Source organism: Spinacia oleracea, chromosome 2, assembly GCF_020520425.1.
Source record: "Spinacia oleracea cultivar Varoflay chromosome 2, BTI_SOV_V1, whole genome shotgun sequence".
In the NCBI taxonomy this organism is placed as follows: domain Eukaryota; kingdom Viridiplantae; phylum Streptophyta; class Magnoliopsida; order Caryophyllales; family Amaranthaceae; genus Spinacia; species Spinacia oleracea.
In genome coordinates this window covers 114,186,860-114,203,610 of record NC_079488.1, presented here as the reverse complement: position 1 = coordinate 114,203,610, position 16,751 = coordinate 114,186,860, and the positions used below count along the sequence as shown (strand labels likewise).

Genomic DNA, 16,751 nt, shown 5'->3' with positions numbered 1-16,751 from the left:
ATCCGTTATTAATTGATTTTACATTATATATAACGTGGTTATAGTTAGACTTGTAACTGGTTCGGCAATAAATTTTATATACAGGATATGTGCAGTTATATTTGTTAACAATCGTGTAAAAAAGTAATTTTTATTGAGAGCTGAGACTTGTGTAAAAAAGTAATTCTACCCCCATTATTGGAGAAAAAAAATTGAGATTTTATATTTTAAGATACCCATTAAATAACGATGGAAGTAGAATTGAATTAGATGTACAATGTGTTAACGTGTTACTAATTGTTATCACAACCATATAGTCACATCTAACCATATTGTGCCAATTGAGTAATTTTGTTTTTTTGAAGGGAAATGTAAGCTACTCCCTCCGTTTCATTTTGTTTGTAACGTATTCCTTTTAGGGTGATTCAGATTGTTTGTTACGTAGGAGAATCTTTCTCTTTAGAGCATCTTCAATGGTAAACTAATTTGACAATTAGCTTGTTATGCCACATAAGATTTAAAGCTATTTCATTGTCTGGCTAATTTGTGCTCCAATGGATAGCAACTAGTTTGTTATTTAAATTGGTCCCATTTGGCCCACTTGTCAATTAATTAATTGGCAACATTTGGGAGCTAGTTGGCAAACAAATTAGCTTGTTTAAGTTAATTTGCTTGACCAAGCTAATTTATTATATTCACTCCAATGGTCTAGCTATTAGCTTGAAACTTTTATAAATTTCAAGCTAGTCCCTAGCTACAACCATTGGAGATGCTCTTATAGACTTATTATACTATCATTTTTTGTGCCAACTTTTAATTTTAATTGGTCCAATTTGTTCAACTCATTAAATTTCTTTACAATTTCCCAAGTATGTTAAGTTATTCAATCTTTGTGCTTTTCCATAATTGGTTTATTTTGATAAATAAAACAATATTATTAGTTGTTGTGATGATTAGTGGATTGAGGTTTAGGTTTATTTTTTTAATAAAAAAAAGAATCTTTATTATACGTTAATAAACGTGTAAAAGTCCAAACGTAACAAATAAAAAGAAACGGAGGGAGTAGTATATTACTTCAAAGACAGAATGTCCATCGTTACATACGGGTCGATATCCCGGGGACAATGATTTTCCCATATTTGTTCGACACCAAAAGGAACTAGCTTAGCAAGGTGATGAGCTACAAAGTTGCCTTCCCTTTTCACATTAGACCAATTGAGTATTGGCATAATTGTTAATGCACCTTATATTTTACGCAGGTCATCGACTCAAGATACCCATACTACGGATTAATGGACTACGCAAAAATGTTTTGGTGGAGTTTTCTTCCAATATTACCGACTTGCAATCAAATCGGTCCACCATTTGACAACTAAACATTATGCATAGTCCTTACTCCTTAGTAATTACGGAGTACTCCACATCAGTTACTATCAAGTACGGAGTACTAATTTTAAAATATACAACCAAACTACATACAGAGTACATAGTATTTATAAATGTAATTAATGAATGATTATGTTAAAAATTTTCACAATTTATCATTCTCAACGGTCATAAATCATGCTTGTTCAATTACAATACAATCCCTAATAATTGGAATGAAGTTCTCTGTAAAACAGTAGAGCAGTCCGCTAAAATTCTACATTTACCTTACTGGTGCTTCATTTTGTTATTATTCTACATTTAGTCTCTTCAACTTTGACTCAACCTATTATCGATTTACCACAATAAGAGTATTTAGTCTTTAATTTGTTGTTGTTCTTAATGATATATAATTTCTTTATTTCGTTATTTTATTAAGCTTTGAAATTGATATATACGGAGTAGCTCCTTGGTTAGTCTTTATATTATCAAACTACGATTAACATTAGCGGTACATCCGTACATGTAATGCACTCATAATTCGTGGCTCATCCGTACCAAAAAAAAAAAAACAAAAACAAAATACACAGCGGGATGTAACAATTTTAATCAAAGTGGAACTTTGTAGACCGATAAACTGTTTCCTCGAGAGTTAACTGAAAGGGGAAAAGAAAATGGGATCCTTAGATCCACCCTCAAATGCTCATGGCGGCAAAACCCTAATTCACGATGACGTCGAAGATAATAGGCAAATCACCGGAGATGTTCGATCAGAGCTTTCTCCGGCGTCCAATGGCGACGTCGGAAGTCCGCTGGAGAACGGAGGTTTGAAGAGGAGGAAGGTGGGAGTGCTCCCTTTAGAGGTGGGCACTCGCGTCATGTGCCGTTGGCGGGACTCGAAATACCATCCAGTTAAGGTCATTGAGCGTCGGAAAGTTTTTAGCGGTGGACCTAATGACTACGAGTACTATGTTCATTACACCGAATGTATGATTTCCATCTCTATCTCTCTCTTTGGCAATGGAATTTCTATTTAGGGGAGTCAATTTACTGATTGAGGTTGAGGTTAGGGTTTTGTGCTAGTTGAGTGTCTTTCGCGTGCCTAATTTTTATGATAATGGAGAATTGTGTGATTTTGTGCTGGTTTTTGTAGTTATTTGAGTAATTTGGGGTTAATTTTTGCTCGGATTATCCAACTTTGTTTTCTTGATGTATAGCATGAATATATAGAAATTGTTATATTATTGTTTGTGAATTTGGTCCAGGGAAGCTAGTGTTTGTTATTTTAATAGAATAATATTGAGTTTCAGTATAAATAGTGCTGAATTGCACATATTGTCAGCTGATTATAGGTTAACTTAGATGGAAGTGTTTGATGTTTGATGCTAGGATTATCAGAGCTACGGTCTTCTTGAGATATGTTCAGCTTTGTTTGCTTGATGTATAGCATGATTATATAGAAATTGTTTTATTATTGTTTGTGAATTTGGTCTAGGAAGAAGCTAGTGTTTGTTATTTTAATAGAATAATATTGAGTTTCAGTATATATAGCGCTGAATTGCACATATTGTTAGCTGATTATAGGTTAAATTAGATGGAAGTGTTTGATGTTTGTTAACTATTCGAGAATGGACCTTTAACTCAAAATGTTTATGGAGGAAATTAATGTTAGACCGAGGAAGGCTGTATGTTGTGATGCCCTGAAGGGCAGATTGAGATTGGAACTTTTTGAACATTTATTTGATCTATATGGTACACCTAGGATGTTTTTTTGGAAGGTCTTGACTGATGTGATTTCCTTATCTTCACGGGATTAGTATATTTGGAGCCTTAATGCCAATAGCTCATGCATAAGCACATACTTGTATTAAGTTAATGTGAGTTAATTTCTACTGCTAGTTCTGGCATTATTCTGAATGTTATCAACTACCAATTAAGATAATACTGTCATGCGTTTATGAGTGCTCTTAGCACCTGGAAAAACCAGGTGCACAAGATGACTAGCAGCCAATAATCGCATACCCCTTCCATCCGGATTAGTAGTTGTCTCATTGCTCCTACTCTTCGTTTATCAGGACAAAAGACATTATATAACAATCCACCACTCACCTTTTAGTAGGTACAAAATCGAGTCATAAACCATAATTCTATACTAAAGAAGGTGACAACTCTTTCAGGACATTCCAAAATGATATATATGCCTAAATTTTCCAAAGGGTTGAAAAGCTTCCATGGTTATGTGCCTGGAATCCTGGATATTAATACTGCTAAGGATCTTTTCAGTCTGTTCAGGGGAAATGGAAAGGAACTAAGAAAGTGTAAAGAGGGTAAAGGAATCAAGAATTGGAGTTCAATCATTTTTGTTTAATAGTAGTAAGGAATAAATTCTCATTCCCATTCATGTTTTGTTACTCAAAGTAATACTGAAAGTAAAAGAAAATGAGCTACTCTCTTTTTACTGCTTTCCTTACTACTACTCACATATCCCTTCTATGGGTCCTCACCCATCCTCCTCTGTCACCTCCACCCACCCTCAATCCCAATTGTCACTGTTATCCTGCTCCATCGCCAACATATAGAAGAATGTCACTTGAAGTTCATTGGTGTCCCTTTGGAGGTCGAGTTTGACCATCGAGGCTTCGGATTGGAGCCTCATTTGTGGTATTCAAACACTTGAAGTTCGAGATTTTGAAGCCAGTGGGATGGATTTCTTTCTCCTCCCTTCTCCAGGCTAGTAGGCAAGTTTTCTGCCAGATCTACTGTCTCCTTCCCCTTTATATCTTTCAATCTCGCACTCCTGTGTTTACTGTGTGTTTGCTGTTTTGGGTTAGAGAGTGGAGGGTCGTCATAGTAGTTTTTCCATGGAGGAGGCGGTTTTAGGCGTGAGAGTCAAGGTTGTGGTGGTTTTTGGTGTGAGAGAGGTCAAGGTTGATGAATGGGATGGGTATGGTTACATTAGGTTGGAGGGGGCTGAGTGTGAACTATGGCGGTAGCTTCTGATTGTGCAGTGGCTTTTGGATGGAGAGAAATAGGGCTTGTGGTGTTGAAATTGATTGGAGGTTGTGTTAGTGTTGTGAGTACTGAGCAGGGGAGGGACGGGGGCGATGCTGCTGCTTAGATTGGGGTGGGATGTTAAGGATCCGAAGAAGGGAATTGTAATCTGACTAATCTCAAGGAGAGGGGGGTGGGTTTGGTGTGAAGAAGAGGAATTATGGGTAAATCCATAAATCTTCCAAAGAGAAATGGGTAAGTGCTTAAAAAGGAGAACCAAACGCTCACATAGTCAAAGAGAGAAAGAAGAGTTCTGATTTTCTTTCTCTTTCCCGTCACCTTCAAACGAAGGAATCTCCAAGTTAGACCCTTTTGTGTGTGTGTGTGGTAGGGGATGGGTGGATATTCTTGAAAAATCATATGTATAATGTGCTTGAATCTGACTGCTTTCAGTGATAATTTCATCACAAATGTCACACTGGATACATTTAATGAAGGTCGCTAATAAAATGGGTTCTTGCTATTCTTATCAGTCAATAGGAGGCTTGATGAGTGGGTTAAGCTTGATCAGCTTGATCTTGATTCGGTGGAGGCTGTTGTTGATGAAAAAGTAGAGGATAAGGTATGTGTTGATGCGTTCATCGGACTTCCTTGGTAATAGAATGATGAGTTTTTTTTCTTTTCTAAAAGTGCTTTTGTCAAATAGTAATTCTTTCTATATAGAAAGAATGCATGCAAGAATGCAACTGTTTACATTTTGAAAAGTTCCTTATTGTGTTTCACAAGAAGTTTTTCCTTTTGCGTTCCCCTTCCTTTCCTCCTCTTTCTCCACCCTGCCCGTTTTACCCTTTTCCTTGTTCTTTTTTTTTTCTCTCGTAGGTTCTTTATCACATTCAATATCTGTTTTTGGGTGAGATTCAATCCCCAAATTGTTCAGTGTTGACAGGGTGTTCTGACAATATCTTTTTCAGGTTACAAGCTTAAAAATGACTCGACATCAGAAACGTAAGATTGATGAGATTCATGTGGAGGTATGTTGTTACTTTATTCTTGATGATATGCTTTATTATGTTGGGTAGTTTACATTTTGCGTTGTGATGAAGTAGTCGAATTTAGTATGTGTATGAGCATGACTGAAGCACCACCCTTTTTTTTTATGATAAGTGCAATGACTTGGCAGATACTGCTTGCTTTGAGGTGCTAACTTCCTACTCCTAGAAAATATGATATCTTACCTTTATATGAGGAAAGGTGACACAGAGGGGTTAGTCATTAGTGAACATGGCTTGCGTATATTTCCTTATTACGGTTCTGACACACTGTGGAACAGATAGATCTATTAAATTACTGTTGCTTTGGGTCAGAAAAGCATATCTTAAATAAAGGATTTATGCCAGGTTCATGAGAATTGTGATATTGTGAGGTAAAGCAGATAAATGCGTTATGCACTCTTTAACCTCAAACTTTGACGTGCGAGCATCCCCATCAAGTTGGGTTCAAATGCAGACCCCTCCCCCCTCCCTATATAATTTCCTGGCCTTTTGAAGTTCTGTCAGTTTGTATTGGGATATTTCTCTCTATTTTGGGTCTTTCAATTACATGTCAATACTGTCCTTTACCAGACCATGAAGGTGTGTACATAATACAAGGCAGATAGTGGGAATTGTTTTGAGGAATTCTACCAGCTCTGTGTATTAGAAAATATTTCGGTATTTGCTCTTGGTTAGTGGTATTTAGTTTAAATAGTCTGCGGTAATTAGCATACTCTTCTCCTTTGATTCGAATGTCAATTCTCGTGTATGGCTTTAATTGTTTCCCTCCCTCCCTATATTTAATGTGTAGGGTCATGAGGAGCTGGATGCGGCAAGTTTACGTGAGCACGAGGAATTTACTAAAGTAAAAAATATAGCAACCATTGAGCTTGGTAGATATGAGATTGAGACATGGTACTTCTCTCCGTTTCCACCGGAGTACAATGACTGTGTGAAGCTGTACTTTTGCGAATTTTGCCTCAATTTCATGAAGCATAAAGAACAACTACAGAGGCATATGGTGAGGGTTTTTACCATTTACCTTATGTTTTCATACTCCTAGAAAAAAAAATTGCAAGCTTGGAATTGATTTATTTCTTTGTTATTGGATCATTAGAAGTTTGTATATGGTGTCTGACATGTATATGTTCTCTTTCCTCGTTAATTTAGGAGGATATCTAAGGGGCTAAATAATATAGGTTTCTTGTCTTTTGTCGCTTTGAAGAATAGTTTGTGTGTGTCGGTTTGGTTTGGTGACTGTTGCAGTGTTGCTTATTTCGTTTGCTCTTCCCTGTTTGTTCCCACGCGCCAAAGAAAACCTTTCTAGATTACTGGCATATAGTATATTTTTTGTGTTAAAGTATGGCGACGCTTAGGAGAATATATAGTTATTATGGGTTGGTATATAGCTTCGAGCTCGTGGGGCATTTCATGCTTTAACAGTTTAACTTCTGATGGCTTTTGATATGTACTGTCTGTAGTTATTTGCTGTACTATTTTAATTACCTTCATGACCCATAAAACCTACGTTTGCGAGCTACTTGCAAATTGCAATAATAGGCTTTTGAGGATTCCTACTAGTTCCAACAGTAAAAATAATAATTTATATTCTTGAGATAGGGTTGTATCTGGACATCATCAATCATGTTTTCATACATGCTATGTATTGATTTATTTCACACTGGGCTTAATTTTTGCACCTATTTGGCTGTTCAAGTGTGCATTCTTTTCTTTCTCATCATAATACAAGGCTGCACCTCCATGGCTGTGCCAATTGAGTTTGTATTTATTCATCTTTAGTCATGTACTCGAGTCTTCGTTGTGTTGAGAGACCATGGTCTCTATGGTAGAATGTGTTTGATGACTGGGACTGGTCACTCATTACTCATTAGTTTCGATATTCAGGATCAGCTTGCTTCTGCATCGTTTTTTTTGTGTCACGTGTTTGTTCAAAATTATTTTGAGCTATGGACTTATCAGTACTTAAGGTGCTGTTGTCTTATGTGAGATGCATTGTGTGACAGTAAGTCAGTAATCTTCGACTTGAAGTTTCCTCTATATACTAATCTCCAGTGTTTCTTGATCTGGCCTTCTTTTTCTGGCAATATCCAACTTGCGCTGTAAGTGTTGCATGAATTTTGTTTTGGGTGCAGAAAAAATGTGATCTTAAGCATCCCCCTGGCGATGAGATTTACCGGAGTGGAACGTTGTCAATGTTTGAGGTCTCTCTCTCTTTCTCTCCCTCTCTCTCCCGCACTCTCACCCTCCCCCTTTTTTGCATTCCTTCTCTTGGGTTAGGGAGAGTAGAAGTGCAAGAGATTAAGAACTTTGGTTAGATGGGATGTTACTATGTTAGTATGTTTATTTCTTCCAACACAACCTGTATTCTAATCTACATTCCATTTTTGATGCTTTATACAGATTGATGGCAAGAAAAACAAGGTTTATGGGCAGAATCTGTGTTATTTAGCAAAATTATTTCTTGACCACAAGACTCTTTATTATGACGTTGACCTTTTTCTATTCTATGTTCTCTGTGAATGTGATGATCGAGGGTGTCACATGGTCGGGTATTTTTCCAAGGTAATGCCTTGTTTTTGCATTTATAACTGTTGACAAGCTACTTCTTTTTAGACCTCCTAGTTTCTTTGGAAGTTAATTATTATGTCCCTTCACTGGTTAGGTTACAAAACTTTTCAACTATAAATTGTCATACCCCCAGTTCTATATATTGCTTCATTTTAGTGGACTACGAGATGTGATTCGGGGAAGATTGTATCATAAGTTGCATTTATTTGTTGAACCTTCTTTCTGTATGCCTTATAAGATATGTCTAAATGATGTACAAGAGGTCTTTAAAGACTGTAATACTGTATGCTTGTATCTGATGTGCATTTAGCTGCCAAACACTTCCTTGGTTTCCTCAGGAGTTATCTTTCAATTCAGTCATTTATGATTGTGGCTTGGGTTTGATCAATTTTTTTTTGTTCTTGACCTTGCTCGTTCACTATGCAGGAAAAACACTCAGAGGAATCCTATAACTTGGCCTGTATTCTTACTCTTCCTCCATATCAGAGAAAAGGCTATGGCAAATTCCTTATTGCATTTTGTAAGCATCTTCTTATAAATTTCTCCAGTAATTTTTGTTTGTTCTTACCCGTACTTCTAAAGGATATAATGAAGGTCGGGATGTTACTAATCTACACATCAGGGAATCTATACTTTGACATTTTGCTATACGTAGTAGCCATTGTTCTCTTTATTGCTAACATCATTTATGGATGCAACAGCTTATGAACTTTCTAAGAAGGAAGGTAAAGTTGGCACACCCGAAAGGCCACTCTCAGATCTGGGGCTGTTGAGCTATAGGGGTTACTGGACACGTGTTCTTCTGGATATCTTGAAGAAGCATAAGGGAAACATATCTATCAAGGTGTGCATTACTTGTTGCTTTGTAGAATTAGAACTTTTTACCAATTCATTTGTTGTGCACTTGAAACTTCTCAGGACCCTGTATCCATGTTTAGGTTATTGGCTAAAGCTTTTGCACTAAGGCTCCGTTTGGATTGGCGTAAAACGTTTTCAGTGAAAAATGATTTTCCACGGAAGATATTTTTCAAGGAAAAACACAATTACAAAGTAGTTTTCCATTGTTTGGTTCCTTACAAGAAAATTAATAGAAAAGGGAAAATGGGAGAAGATGTGAGATGATGGGAAAAAGGAAGAGGGGAGAGGGAGAGTAAAGGAAGAAAAGTGGTTCTCCTTCCTTTCAAATGGAAAATGTTTTTCCACCTTTGAGGGAGTTACAGAAAATTGTTTTCTATCCCTTGTCAAACCAAACAACGTAAAATGTTTTACATCAATTGTTTTCCATGAAAACGTTTTACACCAAACCAAATAGACCCTTATTGTTTTCCTCTTCCGTTCTTTTGAATATCCGGTTTCTTGTTTTCGCAGGAGCTCAGTGATATGACAGCCATAAAAGCGGAGGACATTTTATCTACTCTCCAAAGTCTGGAACTGATCCAGTATCGCAAAGGGCAACACGTCATATGTGCAGATCCAAAGGTTTTGGACCGTCATCTAAAAGCTGCCGGGCGTGGTGGTTTGGATGTGGATGTTTCCAAACTGATCTGGACCCCTTATAAGGAGCAAGGCTAATGAATGGTGATGGTTTCTCTTTATTGCCCCCCACATTAGCTGATGTAAATTTCACTCCAAGTTAAGGTTAGCCAAGTAGGAACTCAGAGAGCTTGCTGCATTACTTACCCATGTAAAATATTCCAAAAATGTATGTAAAACTGTATTTTCTGGTAATAATCCATCTGTTGCAATGATTTCAGAGTCGATACAATTTGTTTCTCTGTAGTATTGATGTTTATTTATTTATTTATTTGTTCCGTTTAGATTAGATAATCACATAATTAAGCTGTTTTAAATCAGAACAGTCATTACCTCCTCTGATTATGATTCCACAATCCGGCATTCGTTTATGGTGAGAAATTTCACTTAGGGCCTGTTTAGCAATTGCTGTTTTACTTAGCTTGTTGACTGACCGTTTGTGTTGGCTTTTTATGTTGGTTGTTTGACGGTGTACTTTCTTAAAATGTGGTTGGTAAAGTTGTTTGTTGGCTACTAGCTGTTTCATACAAAATGTAATTAGTTAATTGAAAAGCCAATGTCAAAAAGCCACTCTTACTAGCTTTTGGGTTTTGGCTGAAAAGCCGGCCTTTTGGCCAAAGGAGAAGCACTTACTAAACATAATGTCAAAAAGCTACTCTTACTAGCTTTTAGTTTGACGGAAAAGCCGATTTTTTAACCAAGGAAAAAAACTTACTAAACATGTATATTGATTATTGACTGTTTGACTAGGAAAAACTAGATCCAACAAAAAGACAATTATCAAACATGCCCATAATGGTTCAAATTAATGGGAAGTCAACTGAATATGAACTAGATTTTCGAAAGTTTTATTGATGCATAAACCGTAAAACATTCATATAACCGAGCTCTATAAGATCAAATTCTATTCAAACTAAAATAATCAAAGGGTAAAAGAAACAACTACTCCTTAATCCATTTCATTTACAACAATTTTATCTTCTTCTCATGAGAGTCATACAGTAGTTGGTTGAACTAAAACAGCAGAACTCTGTTGCCCAATTTGAAGCTGTAAACCCTTCAATGGAGCTCCAGATCTTCTCTTCCATAAACTCACATTATTATTCTCCTGTTGCTGAAGCTGCTTCACCACCGGCAATGGCGGATCCAACTCTATCAAATTTACCAAACTACCCTTTTCATTTTCATTAGCACAATTCTCAGCAATCTTGGATCTTGATATAATCATACCATGATGATCATCTCTTTTATTATGAACCCTTGTTCCTCTACTCCTAATACTACAAATATTACTATTATTAGACTTACTATTATTAGTACTATTATTTCTTCCTGCACTGATCATCTTCCCTTTGTGGGTCCCACTCCTGGAAACCGAAGCGGCGGCGATGGCGGTGGTGGTTGGACTGCCGGTGAGGCTTTTAGCAGAGAAGAATCTCTTAAGCTTATGATACTTAACAATACTACTATTGCTGCTATATTTGCTGTCACTTTTAACAGTGTTGATATAATTAGTACAAGTAGGTGGAGTACTCCTACATGGAAATCCAACCACCTTGTTGTTCCTCTTGACTTGGCCCATGCACCCGACCCGGGGAGACATCGGGTCCTCAGAGGCGGTGGTGGTGGAGGAGGAGGAGGAGGAGGAAGAGGTGGAGGAGTTACGGCGGTGTGAAAGCTTAATAATCACTTGTTTGGTTGATGATGAACATAACATTGGTAAGAATTTTGCCCTTTGTTGTTGTTGGTGTTGGTGTTGTTGTTCATCTTCTTGTTGAAGATGTTGGTGGGTGTATTTGTTTCTCATTATGCTTTCTTGAACAAAAGTTTTTAGTTTGTTGATGGGAGAAAAAAGAAAGTGGTTTATGTATGAAAAAAAAAAGGATGAAAATTAGAACAAACTTATCTGATTGTGATAAACGCTGAATATATTGATGAGGATTTTGTCAAATATTGTGTCTCTCTATGAATAGAGGAGAGAGAAAAAGATGATAGATTTAATGTCAAAAATGTTGGTTGTGGGAAGGAGGTAGGAGGTGATTTGGTGAATAGGGCAAAAGGGTGTAAAGTGTAGTGTGTTAGATGTGAAACACTGAATTGGGGGAAGACAACAAACAAGGTTATGTATTTAATAATGGAAATAGTCAATCTCACTAATCTTATATAACGGTCACTGTTATATTGCAATTAATTGGGATGACCGCGTTTTTTATTTTTTCAAATCTCAATCACCTTAAAATTAGGAGTTTTAATCTAACATTTTGAGTTACAAAATTATTTGGAGTCATTAAAAGTTACCTCAAATAAAATTATGATAGTAGTTGATATAGTCGTCAACTCGTCAAGAATAAATCTTATATACTTCGTAAGAGTTATGAACTTATGATACAATAATAAATAAATCCGTGGGTTTTAGGGATAAATTTATTCAAAGAAGAAACATCGTTGAATGATTGATAAAATATGTACTTCGGATTAAACATAAAATCATCGTTAAAGAAATAACCTAAATTTATTAATTTCGTTTACCTAGGATAGATCTTACGGCCTTTCGAAAAGTGTTGTCTTTTGTCAGTGTCATGTTCCTGTAACGCAGAAACAAATAATATAACAAGGGATGGTATTCCTCATATGAGAGTTACGTTATGACCTTATGTTCATGGGTGATGGGTTCGATTACTACTAACTGCAATTCTTCAGAGCCTGATCCGTGTAGCCGAGCTGGTTAATTTTGAAATGTCCCGATTCAGTAGAGTCGTTCTTCTAAATCTCAGTGAATAACACTTATGATCGATCTTAGATCGAATCCCTCTATCCCATTTATCCTTTGTTAAATCTCATCTTCTCATGTAAAATGGAAAGCTTAATTAATCACTAATGGGTGAAATCTTAAAGGGACCACCATGTTGGAGACTGTATTAACAGCAAATAGTGGCATCTCCCTAAAAATTCTTTTCTGGAGAATAACATAAATAAACATGAACCAACAAAAATTAAATACTGTCATTAATGGCTTGAATTTAATACTGAAAGACCCAGAAACAGGAAAGGTAAAATTTGTTTTTACTGATCTCTGGAAAAAGTGTCATTTTTTTTTTTAAAACTTTTGAGTGAGTACTTGGTACTGTTTTTTTTGTTGCAGGATCGTACGCATGGCCTACAACATGATGCCATCGTAAATGATTTAATATACAGTGCAAAATTATAAATATTTCAAAGTTTTTGGGAATTTGTAATTAGAAATACTCCATATAGCGTAAAGTTTTGTGCGTTTGATTTTATGGGTCATGCGTCATAAATTCATCATGTAAGTAAGACCATTTAACTAAACACTAACCTTCGATCATTTTAATCTCTTCTTGAAAAATTTATAATTGGAGCTAGTTTTAGATGACTTTTGGTTTTGATTTGGGGTCTTGAGAAAGGATGACAATTGGAATCAACGGGTCAGGTTCCAGGTTTGGTTTTGGATCAATTTCGAGTTGTGAATATCAGAAATAATGTAAAACTGCGTATTACTCTATACAACAAAATATGATAATTAGGTCAAATCGGGACAATTCAGATCATTCAGATTCGTATTTTTCTTAGTAACTTCAAGTCGGATTTGAGTCGGGTTATCGGGCCAGGGATTGCCAGCGCTAGTCTATAGTACCATAAATCCTAAAGAAATTTCATTTTAAAGCCAATAAGAATTGTGCGTCCTACTTCGTACTATATCTTAGTCGTGTAAGCCTTGGCATTTCTCCCTTAACACCAATTCTTAAATGGACTTGGTCCACACTAAATTTATTGTGGACCATGCCTTAAAATAAAGTTAACAACTTGTTCCTAATTTATTTTGGCATTTTATTAGGATTTCTATGAAAAAAATATCACATTAGTGTCGTTGATACATGTTGTGCTTGAATAATATGATTTTAAGTCACAATTCACTTTTATAAACATAAGGTTACTATGCTTCAAAAAATGGTTATTATGTCTAAGAATTTTGGTGTTTAATTTATTGTAGTTACTATATGAACAATAAAGATCACTATGAGTGTAAAAAAGAGACTAGGAAAAATTATTGATTTTGGGTCCACACTAATATTATTGTGGACCAGGTCCACGCAAGAATGATCTCATCTTAATTGATAGGGTGTCTTAATCATATTTATATTTATAATTATAAAAAAGATCATAAATTAGGTAAATGAGATGCTATACCTGCCCTCTTAAACTTTTAGTTAGTAATTAGTCTACGGCCACAATATTTGCCTCGATTGTTGACTCTATGGAGCGATATACACGTTTTGAAATTTCTTGTTTTAATTGAAAATGATAGTAGTGATGCTAATGTTTATGGGTACGTAAAAATAGGGATTTATGCCTTTGAATTATTCATCATTGTAACCAAATTTCGACCAAGTAAGTCCGTTTTATTGACTTGGTACAAATGTAAAATGATCAATCAGTATTATCTATTGTAAACAAATTTAAGTCTATCTTAAGACGTTATGTACTTTGTCGTATGTCTTTGTCTTTCTTTTGGTGTAGACTCTGTAGATAGAGCCATACTGATAATGACGTAGACGAGATTTGATCACAGATCTTATATACAAGACTATACATGTCTCAAAATTTCAACCAACTAAACTAGTTAACATCTATTGATAGTAGGTCTAGGCCGTACGTCCATCATGTTGGAGATAAGAGTTGAATGACTTTGCTATAATTAGGAAGATAAGAGTGTAGGTCCAATACTCCAAACCCTTATGTGAACAATTAACTTGTTAGAGAAGCATGGGTAATGATATAATTAATGGAAGGCAACATTATTTACACCATCATCCCTAAGTATGTGGGAAAAATTGGATAAAGAAGACCAAATGATTGTAAAACAAGATGATGCAATTAATTAAGAACGGAGGAAGTAATAGTTATATATATCCTTAATTAACTTTATTAATATTACACCGTACAGATGCATATATTAGGACTTACGAGTAATGATATAATACAATATATTACATACTACGTATATAATTAATGTATAGTGTGACGTAAAATAGTCTCCTTAATTATACATCTTGTACATATGACCGACCTCTCCATTCTACATATTAGTACATAGTATAAGACATATTTAAGACTATATATATAGTATTTATATATGTTTAAGTAATATTTCAGTGACTACGTACGAGTTTCATGTTGATAGATGATTAAATGTAATAAAGTAAACGTGTTTTCAACAAAAAAAATGAACTTAAAGAGCAAATATATGAATTAAGAATGTGAGATTTAATTATAGTGGTAATTAAGATTTTGAGTGGGTTGCCAAATGAATTGGGTAAGAGGAGAGTTGGTGGAAGGGTGAAGGAACATAGCACATGCAAAAGTACGCATTTGTATCAAATTTATTAAAAAAAGTTACTTAAAAATGTAAACATTTTTCCCGACCTTGATGCATGTCACCACATGGCTCACTCTCTTCATTTTTATTTTTAAATGTTTAACCAACAATTACTACAAATTCTTTCACTTTTATGCATCTCCTTCAATTTTATGCTCATTCATATTTATTGGTTTCAAGAATCTAGATCTACGTTCGATCCTATAACATATAACGTGAACTCTGGTGCATCTAATATTTTTCAACTTAATTACCATACATAATACTCTGAATATAATAATTCGAGTTTAATGACGACTAGCTTTAATATATAATAGCCAAACATAGAGATGGCCAACGTAGCAGGTTGGGTGGCTCGTGGGCCGGGGATAATTGACACACGATCCACCTTAGTTAAACTAGGGTGGGTCGAGTAGTGGGTTGTGTCGGAAAAAATGGACACAATACATGGTGGGTCGTGGGTTACGTGGGTCGGGTGGGTCTGATGGATTACGATAGATGTGATTCCAGTGGGCCAGGTAGGTTTGGTGGGTTAACATGAGTTTTAGCGATAAAAAGTTATAAAATTTGTATGAACTTAAATTAATTAATTTTGATGTTATTCACTTAATCACTTACACATCAAAAAAACATAGGATTGGATTGGGTTGTGTCATGGGTCATAAGTGTGTCCAACCCATGTGATCCACTACGGACTGTGTCAGGGTGGGTTAGGTCAAACCCGACCCACTGACCATCTCAAGCCGTACATAAGGTTAATTCATAGATCCACCATTGATAATTCTAGTCTTACATGCATTACTAGATTTGCAACCTCTTTAGCTAGACAATATCAAAAGAAAATTGGTATATCTTGTATTATTGTTGTTGTTTGGAAGGAATATACTTCGTATTAGTTAGAGATGATTATACTAACACACTTTGATTCCACCTGAGAATAAAACACAAGCAATACTAGTGTAGTGTTAATATCTTTTAATTTTATACCCTAACAACCTAACACAAATGCTATGTTGTCGCTCTCTTTTATCACCCTATATATGGGCTAGCTATGGCTAAAGGCTTCCCCTACTAATTTAGGTTAGCTTTTTTTAATCTCTAAATGCACAACATCATAACCTACATTTTAGTATGTAAGTAACACATATTTGTAGGTTACTCCGTACATAGTAGAGATAATCACACAATTATAGATCATATAAGGAACCATATGGGTGCAAATGACCATAACAGACCAAGGACAATACATATTATAAATTGAGGGGAATTTGAACTAATTAATGACATATTATACACAGATCTTCAGTCTCAACCATTAATCTAGCTCTTGAACTAAACAAGTAAACAACCTTTAATGAGTAACATTTTTAGTTGGCTTTTCATTTCACATTACATTATGTTATAAGAACATCGACTATGCTTTTTATGTACACAAATTCTTGTTTACAAGGGTTGTACAATAAATATTGTACACCAGAGTAAAAGTTAACTCAAAATGTTTAAAAGTTAAGCTTATATATGTAAAAGTTATCCATTTTTCAGTGATAATTTTTTTCATTTTAATAAAACTTATTTCTTCAAAATCATTAATAATGTATAAAATTAATCATTTAACTATTTAAAATGTTTATCTATCAACGTTTTTTTTACTAATATAAAAGTTAATCAAAACTACGTTAAAGTTACAAAAAAATGGGTAAAAGTTATTTTGGTGTACAATAAATTTATTGTGCACCTAGTGCGCACAAGACCTTTTGTTTTATGTATAGTTCTAATAAAAATAAAGGATTACATTTAATCTTTTATTTTCGCTTAAGATTTTGATATTCCCGTGAAATATTTACTTTATTGAATATGACAGATTG

At 35.1% G+C, this 16,751-nt stretch overlaps 2 protein-coding genes across 2 annotated transcripts; one reads left to right on the top strand and one right to left on the bottom strand.

Moving 5' to 3' along the window:
- The first annotated feature begins 1,960 nt into the window (after positions 1 to 1,960).
- Positions 1,961 to 9,720, top strand: LOC110787055 (histone acetyltransferase of the MYST family 1). Its single transcript, XM_021991655.2, has 9 exons — positions 1,961 to 2,331; positions 4,869 to 4,957; positions 5,307 to 5,366; positions 6,178 to 6,387; positions 7,520 to 7,588; positions 7,788 to 7,949; positions 8,382 to 8,475; positions 8,657 to 8,799; positions 9,324 to 9,720. Exons 1-9 carry the CDS (start codon positions 2,019 to 2,021, stop codon positions 9,525 to 9,527), a joined length of 1,344 nt encoding a protein of 447 aa, XP_021847347.1. The 5' UTR covers positions 1,961 to 2,018; the 3' UTR covers positions 9,528 to 9,720.
- Positions 9,721 to 10,309: 589 nt separating this feature from the next.
- On the bottom strand, positions 10,310 to 11,597 carry LOC110781889 (uncharacterized). Its single transcript, XM_021986298.2, has one exon. It carries the CDS (start codon positions 11,293 to 11,295, stop codon positions 10,483 to 10,485), a length of 813 nt encoding a protein of 270 aa, XP_021841990.1. The 5' UTR covers positions 11,296 to 11,597; the 3' UTR covers positions 10,310 to 10,482.
- Positions 11,598 to 16,751: the final 5,154 nt, after the last annotated feature.